Source organism: Oncorhynchus tshawytscha, linkage group LG01 (assembly GCF_018296145.1).
Source record: "Oncorhynchus tshawytscha isolate Ot180627B linkage group LG01, Otsh_v2.0, whole genome shotgun sequence".
NCBI classification, from domain to species: Eukaryota; Metazoa; Chordata; class Actinopteri; order Salmoniformes; family Salmonidae; genus Oncorhynchus; species Oncorhynchus tshawytscha.
Genome location: NC_056429.1, coordinates 14378798 through 14401393, shown reverse-complemented (window position 1 = coordinate 14401393; position 22596 = coordinate 14378798). Strand labels below are relative to the sequence as shown.

The 22596-nt window shown below is 41.8% G+C and overlaps 2 protein-coding genes across 6 annotated transcripts; both read right to left on the bottom strand.

The window, feature by feature from the left end:
- Positions 1–1107: 1107 nt before the first annotated feature.
- LOC112222715 (troponin I, fast skeletal muscle-like) lies at positions 1108–7267 on the bottom strand. 2 transcript variants are annotated; one of them, XM_024385477.2, is made up of 7 exons: positions 7164–7267; positions 3274–3304; positions 3128–3164; positions 2823–2995; positions 2205–2294; positions 1917–2093; positions 1108–1497 (listed from the first exon to the last, which is right to left on the bottom strand). In XM_024385477.2, exons 1-7 carry the CDS (start codon positions 7250–7252, stop codon positions 1402–1404), a joined length of 693 nt encoding a protein of 230 aa, XP_024241245.1. In that variant the 5' UTR covers positions 7253–7267; the 3' UTR covers positions 1108–1401. The 2 variants fall into 2 exon arrangements, with proteins under 2 accessions (XP_024241245.1, XP_024241327.1); XM_024385559.2 differs by having other exon boundaries at positions 2823–2951; positions 7164–7237.
- Positions 7268–13862: 6595 nt separating this feature from the next.
- Positions 13863–21252, bottom strand: LOC112222407. Of its 4 annotated transcripts, none has more exons than XM_024385280.2 (5): positions 21147–21252; positions 19561–19658; positions 19343–19429; positions 18393–18577; positions 13863–15044 (listed from the first exon to the last, which is right to left on the bottom strand). In XM_024385280.2, exons 1-5 carry the CDS (start codon positions 21221–21223, stop codon positions 14139–14141), a joined length of 1353 nt encoding a protein of 450 aa, XP_024241048.1. In that variant the 5' UTR covers positions 21224–21252; the 3' UTR covers positions 13863–14138. The 4 variants fall into 4 exon arrangements, with proteins under 4 accessions (XP_024241048.1, XP_024241092.1, XP_024241145.1 ...); XM_024385324.2 differs by lacking the exon at positions 21147–21252 and adding an exon at positions 20269–20527 and having other exon boundaries at positions 13864–15044; XM_024385377.2 differs by lacking the exon at positions 21147–21252 and adding an exon at positions 20331–20525 and having other exon boundaries at positions 13864–15044.
- Between the last annotated feature and the right edge of the window lie 1344 nt (positions 21253–22596).

The following is a 22596-nucleotide window of genomic DNA, read 5'->3' as shown; positions in this document are numbered from 1 at the left end:
AGTCCTTGTCCGCCTCTGGCAGCTCCTGACTGACGGGCGGCTCTGGCAGCTCCTGACTGACGGGCGGCTCTGGCAGCTCCTGGCTGACGGGCGGCTCTGGCAGCTCCTGGCTGACGGGCGGCTCTGGCAGCTCCTGGCTGACGGGCGACTCTGGCAGCTCCTGGCTGACGGGCGACTCTGGCAGCTCCCTGGCTGAGCTCCTGGCGGGCGACTCTGGCAGCTCCTGACGGGCGACTCTGGCAGCTCCTGGCTGACGGGCGACTCTGGCAGCTCCTGGCTGACGGGCGACTCTGGCAGCTCCTGGCTGACGGGCGACTCTGGCAGCTCCTGGCTGACTCTGGCAGCTCCTGGCTGACGGGCGACTCTGGCAGCTCCTGGCTGACGGGCGACTCTGGCAGCTCCTGACTGACGGGTGACTCTGGCAGCTCAGGACAGACGGGAGACTCTGGCAGCGCTGGGCATGAGGAAGACTCTGGCAGCACTGGACAGGTGGGAGCACCTGTAGGGAGGAGACAGAGAGACAGCCTGGTGTGGGGGCTGCCACCGGAGGGCTGGTGCGTGGAGGTGGCACCGGATAGACCGGACCGTGAAGGCGCACTGGAGCTCTCGAGCACCGAGCCTGCCCAACCCTACCTGGCTGAATGCGCCCGGTAGCCAGGCCAGTGCGGCGCTGCTATGTACCGTACCGGGCTATGCCTGCGCACCAGGGACACCTTGCGCCTCACGGCATAACAGGTGCCTGCCCGGTCCACGGAAAATAATCACCCACAGCTCAAAAGTGAAACCAGGCTACCTAAATATGGTTCTCAATCAGAGGCAGCTGTTTATCGTTGGTTTCACTTTTGAGTGGTGTGTGATTATTTTCCGTGTTAGTGTTTGTTACCACACGGGACCGTTTCGTTTGTTTCACTTTGTTATTTTGTACTTTTGTAGTGTTCAGTTTGTCTTATTAAAATGGACACTTACCACGCTGCAAATTGGTCTGACCTCTCTTACTCCTCGTCAGAGGAAGACGACGATCGTTACAGTAAGGCAATTGTTATTATTGTTACAATAGATGTTACGTTACATCAGGAAAAACGAAAGAAGATAAAAACTGGCAGAAAATATGTTTGTCATATATATTTGAACTAACAAACATAACACATGTTCTAGACAAGAGGTACATTACATAGATTACATATTACATAGATCTGATCACACAGGTACAAGAAAATGTGGCAATCTGAAAAGCATTTATTAATGCGCGTTTCTGTTCCACTCGAAACATTTAATTGTCCTTTCGTTTTACACACATACACTGGTTCAAATGATACCATAGTGCTCAATGAGATACATTTTCAAAAAAGTGAGAGTTTTGTGTTGCTTAGCGGGATCTATACATGGAAATGATAGACTAAATTAACCCTCAGACTCAAACATCTTCTTCCTCCCGTCCATTCCGGACTTGTCTTCAATGTTCTGACGCCAGTCTCCAACATTACGCAGTTCCTTATCCTGCAATAGCAACATAGTCAAAGGTTCAGGGTTAAAAATTCAGTAAATTATAACCTTGAGATATTTGAGTGCTGAAGCCAAACAACAAGTCGTCATGTCGGAGTGGAGCAGTTGTTTGGCAGAAGTTGTATAACTGTAGATGACCCATGAACCCAATGCTATGAAAATATATCTGACCCTGTATCAGTGGTTTGGCCACTCTATACAACATCAAATCGAACAGCCTTATAACATGGGTGCGCTCTGCTGAGCTTATCTATGTGTGAATTCATTTCAGTATGATGAACCTCTTAGAGTTAGATTAACAAGGCCTCAGGTTGGACAATAAGAATGTCTGCCAATGGCTAATCTCGGACACTCGGAACAAAAATCTTGTGAAATTGATGTAAAATATTATATTTTACTGAACAGTTACCCACCTCCTCTTTGACCTCCTTCTTTACTTGTTTCAGGTTGGATCTCAGATCCATAGACACCTTGTGCTTGGAGCCCAGCAGAGCCTGGAGCATAGCATCAGCAGACATACGCACTTTCCTCAAAGTTGGCTTCTTGAACTTGCCCTTCAAGTCAATAACTTTAATGTTCAAATCTTCAATCTGACCAATGGAAGAAGAGAACAACAACATTGATCTAACTGGCACCACATAATTACTCATGGAATGCATTCCAAGTTTTAGTAGGTGTGAGGTAAAGTGAATACAGTATACCTCCTTAGTGGCTTTGTTCACTTTGCTCTCCAGGTCATATCTCTCCTCATCTATCACGTCAATCTTATGATGCAGCTCTTTCAAGAACTCCTGAGGTGATATCAACAAAAATCAAGCATTAATAATAATAATCATCATCATCATTATACCAATAAAACGAATATATACTTATACTACCATCACTACTACTGCTGCTACTACTATTGCAACTTCTATTGCTACTACTGCTAGTATTACTGCTACTACTACTGCTGCTGCTGGTACTACTACTATTACTACTACTACTACTACTACCACCACTGCCACTACTACTACTACTACTACTACTACTACTACTACTGCAGTACTTCTGCTACTTCAATTAATGCTACTACTACTGCTACTGGTACTATGACTACTACAACTAGTACTACTACTACTATTCATAACAATAATCATAATAACAATAGTGAACACTTTATTCAATACATTTGAATACAGTAAATAATGATGTAATCATCTTATATATGAAGGCATATATTTTACATTGATTTGGGGTTTGACCAAATGTTGATTGTTGAGTGAACTACCACTTTACATTGTGGGATTATATAGTAATGCTTTGTTTGTTTGGTTTACCTGTAACTGTTGAGTACCCCCTGGCAGGGACAGGGGAGGGCAGTTCTCCGCCATCCATCTTATTCTCTCTTGCTCGTTCTCCTTTGCCTCGTCTTCCAGTAAGCCTTTAGCAATGGAGAGCATCAAGCTCTGGAGACAATGAGGCATGCAGGTTACACGTGTGAAAAGCCCAGCTATAACAGAATTAGGACATTTCGTGTAAAACATAAACCTTGAGATATTGTATACTTGTGTTCCCCTCTGTTCTCCTTGTATTGATAGTTGTTGACAAGTATCAAATTAAGATCAGATATTTGAGTGTTTACCTTCAGGTAATGCCTCCGACTCGAAGACATCTTTTTCCTGAAGAGATACAATTATGAAAAGGTGAGAGAAAATATCATGTTCATTTTCATGTATTACATATCGACATAGGAAAATATGAGATGTGATCAATGTATAAGTTACTCACTCCGACATCTTGGCGTTTGTTTGATTTCACACTGTGAAAAAAGAGGTCATTATTTCATATAAATTTCAAACTAATTAAAAGAAATACATTTACTGCATTGCCAATCGCCTGTCATGTCAGCTAAATATTTTCTTAAGGCTGCAAAAATGTGTCAGATTTACAAATTGCAAGTGGAAAACATAATTTATTTTTATGTGTACTTTCTGTTATCAACTGCATGGCTTTGTTTTACAGTGGCAAAGAATAAGAATACAATTCAAAACTATGTAAATTTATGTGATATATATACTGTAACTACAATGGTCAAATGTCAGAACTTTTGACATGTTCTAATGTTGAGTAAGTTGATTATCAAACTATCAAATTGTTGATGTATTTTCAATTTATTTTTCAGATGAACATTGATGTAATTTAGGTGGAGATAATTAGATATTATTTTGTTCACCTAATCTAAACAGATGTACCAATTAATCTCTCCAGGAATCTCTCAAGGAGGATCAATCAGAAGTCATGCTGAGTTTAATCACCATGGAAGTTCCTTATACAGGGCACTCATGCATAATTGTTCCACTGAGGGGGAACACTATAGCCTACCAACATACGTGAGGGCTGAGGGGAAACACTATAGCCTCCCAACACAAGTGAGGGCCATTTGGCCCTGGAAAAGCAGCAGGGTCTAAATGAGTCTAAGAATATGAAGGCCAGCTGTTGTCCTTGAGTAGCTCCATAATGGAAGGCTGGGAGATTATCAACAACCTGATACCACCTCTGTTGATGCCCAGCCTACCCTCTAGAATATCCCTGAGATGGCAGAGAAGTTACACCATCACATCTGAAATAAGGGCTCATCTGCCTGGAAAAGTCCACTTGATCCAGCACTTCAATAGAGCTTTGACTGTTTAAAGGGGCAATCGGGGATTCAAACATTAATAGAGATGCCACCCTAACACTGTTTTGGTAAACAGCGGTGGGATGGGGCTGGAGAAATGTAATCACTTTCAAATTCAAAAACAGCTATATATTTTTAATTTAAAAGTAAAAAGAAATGGATGTACCAATCACAGATTTCCCTTTTATGGTTAGAAGACCTGTCAAACACCAAAATAAAAGCCTCTGGATAAATCTTTTGAACCTATGTCTCTTGTAAAAAATGTATTGTAAATTGATAATCCCAGTGCTTTCATAAAGAATGAGATGTGGCTTTGAATCTTTATCTTTGGCAGATAGTACCATGGAAACTGTGTTAAATTGTGTGTGTTTAACACCGTGTTAAATTGAACACCTTCTTAGTCATTATACGTGGCCTACCAAAATAGTGTTAAACTAACACTTTTCAAAGTGTTGATAAACTAACACCTCAAGAGTTTAGGGTCCCTAACACTATGGGTATTGCAAATTCCAACTTAAATTAACACTTTATTACAGTTGATGCTTTCTCAGCGTTAGGGAATTAGCACTTATGGTGTTACAGTAACTGGTTTTGGGGTGTTGTTTTAACACTGTAGGCAGGGTGTAAAGTCTTATTTGCATATGTGTTTCCCAGGGTGCCTTTCGAGTGAATTTTAGAGGTACCACCCATGACTATGTTTGCTAGTCACATTTCTGTTAAATCTCTGATTGAAAAGCAAGTGGGAGGGGTATTCATTATCATAATTCCTAACAAGCTTTGTTCCAGATTGATTGTTAGCAATAGTTTGTTTTAATATCTGTGTCTGCATATGCACATTGATTTATCTTAAACTATATCAAAGATAAATGACTTACATTTTCTAAACTAATCCAATCTGTAAAGGGTTGGATTTATTGCACCCGTTACTGAGATGGTTATTCCAGTTTACATGGTTTAAGTAGTGTTGTTTGTCAAGTCCTTCACCATAGCAATCTGAATGCAGGTTGTGAGTGATAAAATATTCAAATTGTTGGATTTCCTCCATCTGGCTGGATTCCGATAGGAATTACTAATCACTTCACAAAGCAGTGTATTGTGACTTGCAGGTCTGATGTGCAAGGATTTTCATATCACAATGTGGAGGATAACTAGGCCATAACTAAAGGCCTTATGAGATATATAATATATGGTCATAAAGGGTTTACTTTAAACGTAAACACATTCACTTATGAGGTCATTTCAGGGCTAAATGTTAATGAATGCAACTACCATGAATCTGTCACTTACAAATACAGTCATGGATAGGTATCGCTTACATTAAATTGAAATCAGTAGTTTATGTGTCGGGGGGCTAGGGTCAGTCTGTTATATCTGGAGTACTTCTCCTGTCTTACCCGTGTGAATTTAAGTATGCTCTCTATAATTCTTTCTTTCTTTCTCTCTCTCCGAGGACCTGAGCCCTAGGACCATGCCTCAGGACTACCTGGCCTGATGACTCCTTGCAGTCCCCAGTCCACCTGGCCGTGCTCCTGCTCCAGTTTCAACTGTTCTGCCTGCGGCTATGGAACCCTGACCTGTTCACCGGACGTGCTACCTGTCCAAGACCTGCTGTTTTCAACTCTCTAGAGACAGCCGGAGCGGTATAGATACTCTGAATGATTGGCTATGAAAAGCCAGCTGACATTTACTCCTGAGGTGCTGACCTGTTGCACCCTCAACAACTACTGTGATTATTATTATTTGACCCTGCTGGTCATCTATGAACATTTGAACATCTTGGCCATGTTATGTTATAATCTCCACTCGGCACAGCCAGAAGAGGACTGGCCACCCCTCATAGCCTGGTTCCTCTCCAGGTTTCTTCCTAGGTTCTGGCCTTTCTAGGGAGTTGTTCCTAGCCCCCGTGCTTCTACACCTGCATTGCCTGCTGTTTGGGGTTTTAGGCTGGGTTTTTGTACAGCACTTTGAGATATCAGCTGATGTAAGAAGGGCTTTATAAATACATTTGATTTGAAAGGCATGCTGGAAAATATGCAAACATGGCATCACACCCTACAGTGTTAAAACAAACCCCTCCCCCAAATACTGTAACACTACATGTGTAATTCCCTAACACGGAGAAAGTATAACAGCATCAACTCTAATAAATGGTGTTAGGGAACCAAGTGTTAGTTTTACACTGTTTTGGTGGGTCACATATCATTTATACGTGTTACATTTAACACTGTGGGTGTTAAATTCTGATCTAAAATGTGATGTGTAATGCCACACTTCATTAAACATTGATATAAAATGTAGGATTACAAAGAAAGACACGTTTAGAAACCCTGACAATCACTTCATCACATTACCCTTGCAGGACAAAGGTAACAACTGATATTACCTCAGTGATAGCCTGGTATAATCCTCTATGATCTACTTTATTATCCAATTCGGCAACCTGCGTTAGCTTCTTTATGCCTTCCCATCTCCACAACCAACATAACATCCTCTGGGTTTGAGATTATATTCCAGCCAAATCCTCATCTGTGTTATACAGTGAAAAATTGTTTGCGTTGACACCAAGATAAACACTGGAGGTATCGCATTTCACATCCATCAGTTAAAGGTGTCTAGTAATGTCAAACAGCCCACATAAACAGCATCTAGGTCTAGAACAACCTACATTGTCCTTGTATAATGTAGAAAGTGCTGGATAATGTCTCCTTCACAAATGTTTGCATTGAACTTCCATAAAAACCTACACTAATCATCAACGGATTGACAATATCTCATTGAAACTGCATAAAACCAGGCAAAATGCTTTAATAGGCAACACCCACCACAGAAACCAACACATCCAAACAAAGAAGCAATAAGTCCCAAATCCTTCAAATAGAACCCGTACATAAACCGGCACAAAGTCATTTGAAACTAGATGGACCACTGAATAAATCCAAACAATTCACCAGTAGCACAGAGCAGTCAAGCTAGAGCCGGCTGAAAGAAGAGCAGTTCTCACCTAGGAGCTGAGCAGGAAGAGGAGCGTGACAGATTTTGGAGGAGGGATGGGTGAGACCGACTAGTGGCTACAGCAGCAGATGGAATCATAAGATGGTATATATTGCAATTCCCAATGGCCAAGGAAATCCCATCTTTCTGTTTATGGAAGTAGATTCATCCACAGACCAATAGGCAAGCACCTGAAATACTATATCTGTCTCCCACCTCCTCCGTTATAAATAACCTTACTCTGATGATATTGTGATTGTTATGTGATCATTCCTTTAGACAACAGCCTTATTTAGTACAGAAGAAAGTGGTGGTCTGATGCTTCCTTTCTGATGAGTTGTGGGTAGCTTGGTTTACTGCTGTGAGTCGGATTGCCACTTTAGCTTCAGAAAGTGTGAAGAACTGAGAGACAGGGCTAGGGTTGTTAGTGCGTTTGATAGGGAGATGACCATTCAGAAAGTGTGAAGAACTGAGAGACAGGGCTAGGGTTGTTAGTGCGTTTGATAGGGAGATGACCATTCAGAAAGTGTGAAGAACTGAGAGACAGGGCTAGGGTTGTTAGTGTGTTTGATAGGGAGATGACCATTCAGAAAGTGTGAAGAACTGAGAGACAGGGCTAGGGTTGTTAGTGCGTTTGATAGGGAGATGACCATTCAGAAAGTGTGAAGAACTGAGAGACAGGGCTAGGGTTGTTAGTGCGTTTGATAGGGAGATGACCTTTCAGAAAGTGTGAAGAACTGAGAGACAGGGCTAGGGTTGTTAGTGCGTTTGATAGGGAGATGACCATTCAGAAAGTGTGAAGAACTGAGAGACAGGGCTAGGGTTGTTAGTGCGTTTGATAGGGAGATGACCATTCAGAAAGTGTGAAGAACTGAGAGACAGGGCTAGGGTTGTTAGTGCGTTTGATAGGGAGATGACCATTCAGAAAGTGTGAAGAACTGAGAGACAGGGCTAGGGTTGTTAGTGCGTTTGATAGGGAGATGACCATTCAGAAAGTGTGAAGAACTGAGAGACAGGGCTAGGGTTGTTAGTGCGTTTGATAGGGAGATGACCATTCAGAAAGTGTGAAGAACTGAGAGACAGGGCTAGGGTTGTTAGTGCGTTTGATAGGAGATGACCATTCAGAAAGTGTGAAGAACTGAGAGACAGGGCTAGGGTTGTTAGTGCGTTTGATAGGGAGATGACCATTCAGAAAGTGTGAAGAACTGAGAGACAGGGCTAGGGTTGTTAGTGCGTTTGATAGGGAGATGACCATTCAGAAAGTGTGAAGAACTGAGAGACAGGGCTAGGGTTGTTAGTGCGTTTGATAGGGAGATGACCATTCAGGAATGAGAGACAGGGCTAGGGTTGTTTCGTTTGATAGGGAGATGACCATTCAGAAAGTGTGAAGAACTGAGAGACAGGGCTAGGGTTGTTAGTGCGTTTGATAGGGAGATGACCATTCAGAAATTGAGAGACAGGGCAGTGCGTTTGATAAGATGACCATTCAGAAAGTGTGAAGAACTGAGAGACAGGGCTAGGGTTGTTAGTGCGTTTGATAGGGAGATGACCATTCAGAAAGTGTGAAGAACTGAGAGACAGGGCTAGGGTTGTTAGTGCGTTTGATAGGGAGATGACCATTCAGAAAGTGTGAAGAACTGAGAGACAGGGCTAGGGTTGTTAGTGCGTTTGATAGGGAGATGACCATTCAGAAAGTGTGAAGAACTGAGAGACAGGGCTAGGGTTGTTAGTGCGTTTGATAGGGAGATGACCATTCAGAAAGTGTGAAGAACTGAGAGACAGGGCTAGGGTTGTTAGTGCGTTTGATAGGGAGATGACCATTCAGAAAGTGTGAAGAACTGAGAGACAGGGCTAGGGTTGTTAGTGCGTTTGATAGGGAGATGACCATTCAGAAAGTGTGAAGAACTGAGAGACAGGGCTAGGGTTGTTAGTGTGTTTGATAGGGAGATGACTATTCAGAAAGTGTGAAGAACTGAGAGACAGGGCTAGGGTTGTTAGTGCGTTTGATAGGGAGATGACCATTCAGAAAGTGTGAAGAACTGAGAGACAGGGCTAGGGTTGTTAGTGTGTTTGATAGGGAGATGACCATTCAAAAGTGTGAAGAACTGAGAGACAGGGCTAGGGTTGTTAGTGTGTTTGATAGGGAGATGACTATTCAGAAAGTGTGAAGAACTGAGAGACAGGGCTAGGGTTGTTAGTGCGTTTGATAGGGAGATGACCATTCAGAAAGTGTGAAGAACTGAGAGACAGGGCTAGGGTTGTTAGTGCGTTTGATAGGGAGATGACCATTCAGAAAGTGTGAAGAACTGAGAGACAGGGCTAGGGTTGTTAGTGCGTTTGATAGGGAGATGACCATTCAGAAAGTGTGAAGAACTGAGAGACAGGGCTAGGGTTGTTAGTGCGTTTGATAGGGAGATGACTATTCAGAAAGTGTGAAGAACTGAGAGACAGGGCTAGGGTTGTTAGTGTGTTTGATAGGGAGATGACTATTCAGAAAGTGTGAAGAACTGAGAGACAGGGCTAGGGTTGTTAGTGCGTTTGATAGGGAGATGACCATTCAGAAAGTGTGAAGAACTGAGAGACAGGGCTAGGGTTGTTAGTGCATTTGATAGGGAGATGACCATTCAGAAAGAGTTCTACAGAGAAGTGGCAGTGTGATACCACCACCACCAGTTTGAGCAGGCTGAAGAAAAGAAGGAGTGAATGCTCAGTGATGAAAGTAAAGGAGGCAGCCGGTGTGAGAACGGTCCAGGGAATTTGTTTTGGCTGCACAGTGAAGACTATTCAGGAAGCTGTACATGAAATGACCAATGGACTTGTATAATTAACCAGAAGTAACAACAGCACAGCGCAAGCTACTTTAGAGAATCAGTGAGCAGTTAATGGTGACGTGTTAGAGGAGAATCAATATATACCAGCATCATGCTTTGGCATTTCTTCCAGAACATATCAGGTTGAGGTGGCGGTCACCATAGCACTGAGAAAAAGTGTTTATACTAAACAGAAGAATGTTTGTTTTAGTAATAATATGATATGTAATATCTGCCACTGAATATGAATGTTTAATTTAGTGCCATATACAGTATGGTATGATTCATTGTAGGACGTTAGCTGAAGAGCTGTTTCTTCCAGACAACCAGACTACATTAAATCTAACACTGTGTTACAATGGGCAAAGGGCTGGAATGATATCAAATGCCCGATCGCATGAAAAAGGCTCTTTGCAGACGTCACATCACTAATGTGTTGGACAGGTGGGTAAGTGAATACAGCAGCCTGAGAATGGGGGAGATGGGAGGGGAGAGGCAAACTGTGGGGATATGTAGTACTTAAGGACCAGTGAGAGCCAGAAGAGGGGCAGGGCGATGGAATAAAGGAAGGGAAAGCTGAAGTTGTGCAGGTCATAGAAGTCATGGAGGCTGGTGACAGACAGGCCACAGCAGCAGTGTGTTAGCTCTGTGTGTGGAATAAGGCTAATAATACTGTGATGGGGTCAGGGTCAGCAAGCCCCCCCCTCACCCTCTGCAGGAATGTCTGATGTCGTCAAGATGTAATTTCTTCACGAATGTGTATGTTTAAAGCTGATTATTTTAAAACTGGAGCCTGGCTCCTTATTCTGCATAGGGTATTTCGTGTGTATGTGTCTCCTCTTCAGAGAGCAGAATAATAGTTTCCTGATGCTCGAAATCAAACCTTGAAGCCCCCATTTTCCTATGATTCTCTACCCTTTCTGCCCTCCCCGAGTGCACTTGTTCACATCACGACTGATATTGATGTGGGGAATCCAAGATTAGCCTCGTGTAAATTCACTAGTCATCAAACGGAAGAAAACAGACAGAAATGGGGATGGACTACCTGAACCTGAGCTGATAAGAAACGTATTTTTGTTGCAAAAAGTTTTGCAACATTTGCTATGGTATACACTAATGAATAGAACCCTGAGAACACGAAGACTCAACTTTGTTCACGTTTCTATACAGAATAATCCGGTCAAACAATATACATATGGCAATGATGTAACGTCTTTTTTAATATGTACACCTACCAAAAACTCGACAGGAAATGCGTAGCTTCACATATTCTGGTTTCATATACAGTTCAGTCAAAACATTCTGGGCCATTATACAGTTCACCTGAGAACAAGTTTTAAAACCAAACCAAAGTTGAGAGACGACCCAAAGACACCATCACAAGGGTCAAATAAACCTTCTATAACTGTTTATTTTTTAAATATAGTATATTCACCATGAAAATGTTAAAACATCTGTCTATGGCCTAAATTGTATGGCGTGCAGAAGTGCACCAGATGTTGAATCATCACATCTAGGGTTTAAAAATTCCCAGGTTTTCCAGAAATCCCAGTTGGTAGATTCCAGGAATCAGGTGGAAATACACAGAAAATCCTGAATCTTCCAAAAAGGATTTCTGGAACACCTTGAAATTTTGGGAAAGTTAGGGTCATTCTGTAACCCTGATCACATCATGGATGAATGGTCACAGCCACATTTCGCATAGTACATAAGACTGTGCACTCACTGACCACCAAAACATGTTACAGCAATAACCAATTCACATAACTGTATTCTCACATAAGATCCTTACGTCATGTATTCCAATTAAAAACATTGACAGCATCAATAGGCAACATTTTAAAGTAGAAAAATGTTTATCAACGCCCAACAACTGCATACAAAGTGTGCAAGTGTCACTGTACAGTCGCACAAGACAAATTCAAGCAAAGGCACCATACTCATGTACTGAAGCTTCCATTCCACCCATACTGGTCACAGAACAACAAACATGTACTACAACCACTGCTGACAAAAATAAGCATTTCTAATATTAAATCTGTCAGATAAAAGTGGTTAATGATCATAATCATACTACAATAACATTGGATCAGTGGTATTTTATGAATATGATAAATTACTGTAGCAAGCCATCTTTTTAAAATATTTTTTTTTTTTACAGAAATGTGACTATTTTATAAATCATATGAGCCTCTACACAACTCCCTGGAGATGAAGTTTTGCTTTCCAATGTTATGTTAATTTGAGTTGATTTTGCAATTCAGACAGTTCTAAAGGTGGGCAACATTCAACCCTTGTGTTGAGGTAGAGAATGTTAACATTTAGCCTGTTGTGGCTGAAGCAAAATAATGAACCCCTAATCCTAGACGTAGTCACTACTGGTCTATGACTACTTCCAAGATAAGTCAAATAATTGAAATATTACTTTTGAACAAACTGTCCCTTTAAGGGAAAAATATTGGGACCAAATTAACTGAATCGAACACTAGAGCACAAAGTCTTCAAAACAATAATTTTAGAAATACATTTCCATACCACAGAACAAGGACAATAAAAAAGTTGACTGGTGTTGAAATTCATGTCAGCTTACTAATACCCATCAAACTGTGCATTTCTGGAGAACCTTTTTAGGTAGTGCAATAGAATTTCCCGCAGTACAACACTGAATCACCATTCAGTCTGATTTATAATATACTAATACTGACATTCCAGAGAGATAGATACTGACCATCCATTTTCATTGCATACACAACAGCTGAAATTACAAAGCCACAGTTTCCAAGAAGTAGCACAGCAAATGTTTACAACGGTGAGTTAAAGTGATAGGGAACGTCATGTAAGTTAGTTTTCCTCATAGAGGATGATCTATGATAAATCGTTGTCTTCCACCTGGTCTTCTGAACCATAATGGAAAATGTCTTGAGGAGGCTACCACATTGTTATGTCTGTCTGTGGCAGGAGGGTCACAGACCAATTGAGGTGTGAGGGAGGGAGTTACAACAACAACAAATCGGCATCCATGTGCAAAGTCCCCTGCATGTCGCTGATAAAGTACAGTAATGATCTGCTCCTGTGGTTGGCCGATGTAGATCCAAGAGAGCAGTGACATCCTCCATTATTCACACAGAGCTTTCAGATTAGATTAGCAGTGTTTGCAGCTATATTGGAATGACATCATCATTAGTTCTCCTGAGAACTCCCATTCAAATTCCCCTGAAATAAAAACACAACCACAATAAAACCAAGGTAGCACAGGGCTTATTCAGCCTGAAGTCACTGTCTAGAATGAAACATTTTCCATATCTAGCAGATGTAAAGAGTAAAACATCTAATCGCTTATGGAGAAACATCACAAAGTCAAATTCACGGGCTCAGAAGAGGACAAATACATCAACTTGCATTTACATTTTCACAAGCATTTTGATGTGTCGCAAGTACATTGAGTTTCAAAAGTATTGGGACTGACATTTGTTGTCGTTTTGGCTCTGTACTTCAGCACTTTGGATTTGAAATGATACGATGACTGAGGTTAAAGTGCAGACTGTCAGCTTTAATTTTAGGGTATTTTCATCCATATCCGGTGAACCGTTAAGAAGGTATGTGCAAAAAGTGCTGTACTAAAAGTATTGGGACAAATTCACTTATATTTGTATTAAACTGGTCAAAAGTGTAGTATTTGGTCCCATATTCCTAGCACGCAATGATTACATCAAGCTTGTGAGACTCTAAACTTGTTAGAGGCATTTGCTTTGGTGGTGTTTCAGATGATTTTGTGCTCAATAGAAATTAATGGTAAATAATGTGTAGTGTCATTTTGGAGTCACTTTTATTGTAAATAAGAATAGAATATGGTTTCTAAACACTTCTACAAGATATGGATGAAAATAACCTAAAATTAAAGCTGACAGTCTGCACTTTAACCTCAGTCATCGTATCATTTCAAATCCAAAGGGCTGAAGTACAGAGCCAAAACATAAAAAAATGTGTCACTGTCCCAATACTTTTGAAGCTCACTGTTAGTGGCAACATCTCCATATCCAGTTGACTATGACAGAAAGTAAAGCTGCCTTTCAAAAATTGTCCATAGAAAAATATCCATTGAATGCCACGGTTAGATTAGAAAAATAAAGAGGGCCAAACTACAGGGAAAGGGGAGTGGAAGGGGAGGAGCCAGGTCAGGTCCAGGCCACTTTCCTTGAGATAGCCTGCTTGAAGCACTCTGGGTCCACGTTGCCTCCAGGCCGCAGAGCTCTCTCCAGGCTCACCAGCACATTCTGGTGACACTCCCTGATGTTAACGGGGTACTTGGCCCTCAGCAGCTCATAAGCCGAGATCAGACGCATATTCTGCTTCACCATGAGGTACTGGATGATACAGGTCGGAGCCAGGGAGTACCCGTCACGGCAGTGGACCAGCACTCGTTTCCTTTTTTCTGTGGAAGCCTCGATGCACTCGTTGATGTCCTCGAAGCAGTGCTGCTTCAGGGCGGGGCTTCCCTCGCCCAGTGCGTCTGGGACATCACAGATGTCCACCTTGAGGCGAGACCAGCTGTGGCGGGCTCCTCGGGAGCAGGTGCAGGGGATAAGGCTGAGACTTGGGCCGGAGTCCCCTGGCATGCTGCTCATGTCGATGATGCTGTCAATGTTGTTGCGACACAGCGTGCGCCCGTTGTACGCTGCGTTCAGGTTGCCCACGAAGATGTAGTCCGTCACCTTGGAGATGACGGGCTCAGAGTACTGGAAGTGTTCCGGGACGTTCTGTTTGGGCGTGTCTGGGGTGTCTGGTGGACCCGCCCTGCCCACTGACCCCACCCCGGCAGGACCTGTGGCAGCTCTCATGCTGTAGTTACGCAGCTTCTTGGAGCCGGAGCGGGAGGGGGGGTTGGAGTCGGACTCTGAGCTACTGTTCCAGGGAGGGGAAAATAGGGAGAAGCGGCTGGAGGACTTGCTCTTGGTGAGGTTCTCCACAGGGCTGGATAGGCCAGAGCTGGAGGCCGTGGTGGAACCAGAGGCACAAAACAATGAGGCCCTCTCCAGGGAGCCTGTGCTGCTGGCTGCTCCTGCACTGTGGGCCTGCTCCATCTGAAGTGAGACACAAACAACATCAAACACACACACAAAGCATACTGAAGTAGGGCACCATACCAAAAGATAGGACACAGATTTTTTCAAAGAAATTCATTTTGGGATGTCAGCAATACATTAAAATACTAGTAACAATGAGGGGTTGGAAACAAAAAGGTAATTTATTTTAGAGGAACAGAAACAGAACTGACAACAAATGTGATCTACATTGTTCTGGAACAGAGACATTATTTTTTTAATGCATGGGAACCGGTTAACGTTATTTAACATTCCGGACATTTTTTTCCAGTCCCACAAAAAAAACAAAGCGCCTATGCAAAGCCCTCACTGTCAACTCAGAAACTAATTCCAGTGTCTGCCTGCCAGCTGGAAATCTTTGCCAGTGTGTGTGCATGTGTAGGGTATCTGACCCTTCCCCCGAAGCATAGTCTACTGTAGCTACTGATGTTACAGGCGTCATTCAGAAGGTAGGGAGAGATTTTACACTGAACAAAAACGTTGTCATCAGCCAACCGCTCGCCAACACAGTGCTATATAGACGCTGTCTGCCATCTTCCCAGTACAGTTGAAACCAGAATTTATCTGTGAAGAGCACACTTCTTTAGTGTGCCAGTGGCCATCGAAGGTGAGCATTTGCACATTGAAGTCGGTTACGACACCCAACTGCAGTCAGGTCACAGTTTCATCAGCTGTCCGGATGGCTGGTTTCAGACGATCCTGCAGGTGAAGAAGCCTGATGTGGAGGTCCATGGCTGGCATGGTTACACGTGGGTTGTGAGGCCAGTTGGACGTACTGACAAATTCTCTAAAAAAACATTATGGTAGAGAAATTAAAACTGTAATCTCTGGCAACAGCTCTGGTGGACATTCCTGCAGTCAGCATCCCAATTACACACTCCCTCAAAACATGAGACATCTGTGGCATTGTGTTGTCTGACAAAACAGCACATTTTAGACTGGTCTTTCATTGTCCCCAGCACAAGGTGCACCTGCGTAATGATCATGCTGTTTAATCAGCTTCTTGATATGCCACATCTGTCAGGTGGATGGATTACCTTGGCAACGAAGAAATGCTCACTAACATGGATGTAAACATATTTGTGGACAAAATTTGAGAGAAATAATCACTGTGTGTATGGAAATGTTCTGGTATCTTTTATTTCAGCCCATGAAACATGGGACCAATACTTTTCATGTTGGATTTATATTTTTGTTTAGTGTAGAGAACAATGCATTACCTTTTTTTAATGCTAGTTAAGGACACTATAGATTTCATGTTTCACATTGGATTTATTATCTACGAAAATGTAAGACGTGTTATTTCATTTCTGGTACAGTGCATTCGGGAAGTATTCAGACCCATTGACTTTTTCCACATCTTGTTACATTACAGCCTTGCTCTAAAATTGATTAAATAATAGTTTTTCCTCCTCAATCTACACACAATACACCATAAATTCAAAGCGGAAACAGGTTTGTGGAAATTTTTGTAAATGTATTACAAATATAAAACAGAAATAACTTATTTACATAAGTATTCAGACCCTTTGCCATGAGACTCAAAATTGAGCTCAGGTCCATCCTGTTTCTACTGATCATCCTTGAGATGTTTCTACAACTTGGAGTCCACCTGAGGTAAATTCAATTGATTGGATATAATTTGGAAAGGCACACACCTGTCTATATAAGGTCCATCAATTGACAGTGAATGTCAGAGCAAAAACCAAGCCATGAGGTCGAAGGAATTGTCCGTAGAGATCAGAGACAGGATTGTGTCGAGGCACAGATCTGGGGAAGTGTACCAAAACCTGTCTGCAGCATTGAAAGTCCCCAAGAACACAGTGGCCTCCATCATTCTGAAATGGAAGAAGTTTGGAACCAGCAAGACTCTTCTTAGAGCTGGCCGCCAAACTGAGCAATCGGAGAAGGGCCTTGGTCAGGGAGGTGACCAACAACCCGATGGTCACTGACAGAGCTCTAGAGTTACTCTGTGGAGATGGATGTCCTTCTGAAAAGGTTCTCCCACCTCTGCAGCACTCCACCAATCAGGCCTTTAGCGTAGAGTCGCCAGACAGAAGACACTCCTCAGCAAAAGGCAAGACAGTCCTCTTGCAGTTTGTCAAAAGGCAAAGAAATGACTCAAGATGCTCTGGTCCAAGATGGAACTCTTTGGCCTGAATGCCAAGCGTCACGTCTGGAGGAAACCTTTCACTCTCCCTACAGTGAAACATGGTGGCGGCAGCATCATGCTGTGGGGTTGTTTTTCAGTGGCAGGAACTGGGAGACTAGTCATGATCGAGGGAAAGATGAACAGAGCAATGCACAGAGAGATCCTTGATGAAAACGCTCAGGACCTCAGACTGAGGTGAAGGTTCACCTTCCAACAGGATAACTACCCTAAGCACACAGCCAAGACAATGCTGGAGTGGCTTTGGGACAAGTCTCTAAATGTCTTTGAGTGGCTCAGCCAGAGCCCGGACATTAACCCGATCCAACATCGCTAGAGAACTGAAAATAGCTGTGCAGCGACGCTCTCCATCTAACCTGACAGAGCTTAAGTGGATCTGCAGAGAAGAATGGAAGTAACTCACCAAATACAGGTGTGCGAAGCTTGCAGCGTCATACCCAAGAAGACTCAAGGCTGTAATCGCTGCCAAAGGTGCTTCAACAAAGTACTGACTAAAGGGTCTGAATACTTACGTAAATGTGATATTTTCATTGTTTATATTAATTTGCAAAAATGTATAAAAAACTATTTTGCTTTGTCATTATGGGGTATTGTGTATAGATTGATAAGGGGAAAAAACAATTCACACATTTTTAGAATAAGGTTGTAACATAACAAAATGTGGAAAAAGTCAAGGGGTCTGAATACTTCCCGATTGCACTATAGCTAGCTTTTTAGCTAGCTCTGGTCTAGTGCTCAAAAAACTCATAATCAAGGGCTAGCTCTGGTCCAATGTTAGTTAAGCCAACTCTGAAGTTCAAAGACATTCCAATGTCAGTCACATGTCATACCCTTCGCTACACTTGTCTGTCCATGCATGTACGTACATAGCTTGCCAGCTCCATAGCAAGCAGCTCTATTCATTGGTGAAGTAATTTGATTTCAGCGGTTTAAAAGGGAACAAAAAGGAACGATAAACAGTTTCTTTTTTGGTGTTCGAACTGGTTCAGAACTTTATTTTGCTAGTCGAAACAGTGGAACGGAAAGAAATTGTGGTTCTGGGCAAAGAATTTTGGTTACAACCCCTGGTTACAATGCAAGTACTACAACCACTCACATAGCTAACAGTAGTCACTGATGGGGAAACTCACCAGTATAGGCCTAGTAGACAGACATACCTGGGCTTTGAGATTGTTCTTCCACTCTTGGGTCTCCAGAGCTTTGAAGCGGCCATTGCTATCTGAGGAGACGGAGAGGCAGAGGGGCCGGTGTGCCCTTGGGACAAGCTGGGGGGTGAGGGCAACAGGGACAGGCCGAGGCTCGTGGTGCTCATTCCTACTCATCATCAAATTTGGACAGGAGCCTGAATTACACAGGTAGGAAAACATCCAGAGATTAGGCCTTGCCAAGTTCTGTAACTTTGCTGTAATAATATTTCTTGAACTTGTATTTTTTTTTGTTCACCTTTATTTAACCAGGTAGGCAAGTTGAGAACAAGTTCTCATTTACAATTTTAATTAAAACTACGAGAAAGGCCTCAACAGCATAGTACCTCATACAAGCAAAAGGATAGTCACAGTGCCACATCTGTGGTTTTATAAATAGCTCAACCACTCTGTAAATGTTGCCATTTCTGTTCTACTAGTACAGGGTTTCCCAAACTCGATCCTGGTCCCCTCTCCAGGTAAACGTTTTCGCCCTAGCACTGCACAGCTGATTCAAATAACCAACTCATCATCAAGCTTTGATTATTTGAAGCAGCTGTGTAGCGCTCGGGCAAAAACCAAACTGTTTACCCGGGGAGGGGGCCAGGATCGAGTTTGGGAAACCTTGTACTAGAAAATGGAGCCTGTCATATTAGACCAATTGTTGCTTGCTGAGGGGCTAAACATTAACACTGAGATATTCCTGACTGACAAAGGCAGTGTGAATATTTACCTGTGTTACAATGTAATTAGTTATGATAAGAATGAACCCTCTGTACATGCTGTAGCTAATGCATAGTGCTAAAACAGATTATCAAAAACCCAACCCCAACATTTAGGATGAAGTGCTCAAAAAATAGTCAACATTGAAATATTACCAGGATAAAAAAGGGCACTAGGTTTCAGGACAAATATTTTCTTACCAGTGGCACATTCTGAGCGACTGATGGACTGTATCTGTAAACTATGTTGAAGTCTGAATGTGTTGTGAAGATGCTTCACAATCATGCCTGTGAATGAAAGAACATTTATATTTTCAGTTCTGTATTTTCATTTACCATTCATTCATACACGATGACTTGTTAAGCAACATTGTTTTATGTGTACATTACTAAAAGTGCAACCCATGAAGAACAAGTACCTGTCTTGCCATTTTGTTTGGGAAATACTTTTCTATCCAACAATTTAGGTGATATTAGGCATTTGTTCCATTTTTCCACGGTTTCCATTTTCTGCCTCCTGATGAACAAGACAGACAGATTAATTGATGATTCTGATGATCAACATGGGTTTCAACATTTTCCAAAGCTATCCGATATCTGTGTTGATAATGGCTGCTGACAATCTGTAACCATCAATCAACACAGCCTAAGTAACTAAATATATCAATTGTCATAGTAGAGAATCTCCCTCTGCCGCCGGAGAACTGAAATGAATGATGAGGAGTAGCAGCAGAGAGAGCATTCAAAGAGTCCGACATCTAACGTTAATCTGACTCATGTTGTGGTGGTGGCCGTCGGCTCGCTGCTGTTTTTACCAGCCAGTTAATCAGCTAGCGGTAGGATTCCTGGGGACGTGTGCCAAGCCGTGCATTGACTAACCGAGTCTAATCAAATCATTTTTAGCATAGCATATTTCTGCTAAATTAATGTGTTGCATTATAATATTGCTGCCTGCTATGGTATGCCGTATGCACACAGCTTGCTAACGTTAGTTAGCTAGCTACTGTTAGCAAATTTAGCTAGCCAGAAAAGGTTGGTGCAGTGTCGCTGTTTAATGAATGCTTGCCAATCAGCAAAAGACACACACACAATAAATGCGCATTCGAAATAATGTAGACAAACAGTACACTATTGCATAGATGTCCATACAACAAGAATGAAATGGATAGAAATTCCAGATAGCACAAACCCCCCATCCACTCGCTCTTTGCAGCTCTCAGCTGAATGAACAGTACGGAAGCTCACGTAGACAAATCACCTCAATAACGAGATTAGGAATTCTACTGAGGTGGAATCATTATGCCGAATCTGTTGCAAAACGTTTCGTCTGTTATTTTTTTTTTTTTTGCAAAAACCTTCCATTCCAAGAGGAAAAGGCCAACGAGAGTTCCTATTGGACAAAATCAAATAGCTCCCGCCCCATTTCGTTCAATTTTCTCTGTTTGCTTCCGTTTGGTTGTTAAACCGTAAACGGTTTCCGTAATAAATACACCCCCGGTAAATGGGGTCGGTTGTGGGCCCTGTGTTGACAACTCTGTCAAGGAAAAATTGTATTGAATATACAAAAAAACTAAATTTAACAAATATTGCCTGCATTAGACGTATCAAATGTCATCAATTGATTTGATGGAATATTAAAATATAAATCTGGACATCTTGGTCTGATAGTGATCCAGTCCCCATTGGTTTGGTATAAATGGGCTGGAGAAATGCAACTCTCAAATTCGTCTGGGCAATCGATTCAAGGGACTGACAGTCCATGACAGTTTTTTAAAAGAATTCAGATAACAAAAAAAAGTAGAAAACAACCTTAAATGTTGTGTAACAATAGAGTAGGCTCATATAATTATTATATTCTTCAATAATCAAATGGTTATATCATTAGATTAAATTACCATAGAACATCATATTATCCCACATTGTTCCTTAATCATTTGTAGGCTAACAATCTGGGATACGAAGATGCCTATGCCTAATTCACATTCAAAAAGGTTTAAACACTCACCTTGTGTAGTGATAGCCTATGATTTTATTGGATTTTCTCTCGTCGTCTCTCAATTGACAAATAATCCTTCTTGTCATACCCTGGTCGCAATCTGCATGAAGCAAACCCTCATTGAGAGCAATCACTTAAACTGTATGAGGCATTGGTTTTCAAGGCAAGCTTTAATTGGGCAGCTTAGCCGCACTCCAGGTATCCTGGAAACGCTAGTCACATGATGTCACCCTGCTGCATACAGAGCAGCTGAGCACATAGTCCATAGAGATAGAATAGTTGTATCTCTGTGACATAGACCCATAGAGATAGAATAGTTTTATCTCTGTGACATAGACCCATAGAGATAGAATAGTTTTATCTCTGTGACATAGACCCATAGAGATAGAATAGTTTTATCTCTGTGACATAGACCCATAGTGATAGAATACTTTTTTCTCTATGACATAGACCCATCGAGATAGAATAGTTTTATCTCTGTGACATAGACCCATAGTGATAGAATAGTTTTATCTCTGTGACATAGACCCATAGTGATAGAATACTTTTTTCTCTATGACATAGACCCATCGAGATAGAATAGTTTTATCTCCATGACATAGACCCATCGAGATAGAATAGTTTTATCTCTGTGACATAGACCCATAGTGATAGAATAGTTTTATCTCCATGACATAGGCCCATAGTGATAGAATAGTTTTATCTCCATGACATAGACCCATATGGATAGAATAGTTTTATCTCTGTGACATAGACCCATAGTGATAGAATAGTTTTATCTCTGTGACATAGACCCATAGTGATAGAATAGTTTTATCTCTGTGACATAGACCCATAGTGATAGAATAGTTTTATCTCCATGACATAGGCCCATATGGATATAATAGTTTTATCTCTGTGACATAGGCCCATAGTGAAGAAATCGTTTTATCTCCATGACATAGGCCCATATGGATAGAATAGTTTTATCTCTGTGACATAGACCCATAGTGATAGAATAGTTTTATCTCCATGACATAGGCCCATATGTATAGAATAGTTGTATCTCTATGACATAGGCCCATAGTGATAGAATAGTTGAATCTCAATGACATAGCCCATCTGACTATGGAGGACATAGGGAACTCACTAGATAGGGTGGTGAATAGGAAGATAGTAGGCCAGATGTTGTCACTGTGTCCTTGAAAACGTTACAATAGCAATTTCTATATCAGCATTGTAAGCTGCACACGCCTCTTTCTATTTAATATGCATCATGCAATAGGTAACATCAAAAGGTTTATAATTTAAGGTGAATATCTCATAGTCATGATGACAGAGGAGTCAGTTCAGCAGTGTGTCATACTGCACATTTACTGACAAACATCATGACTGAGGTGCCATTGTGAAATGTCCAGGGCATTTGTGGTGTCGGTGTGAATGAAGTGTTGGTGTAGTGTTGGACACTTACAAATGCATG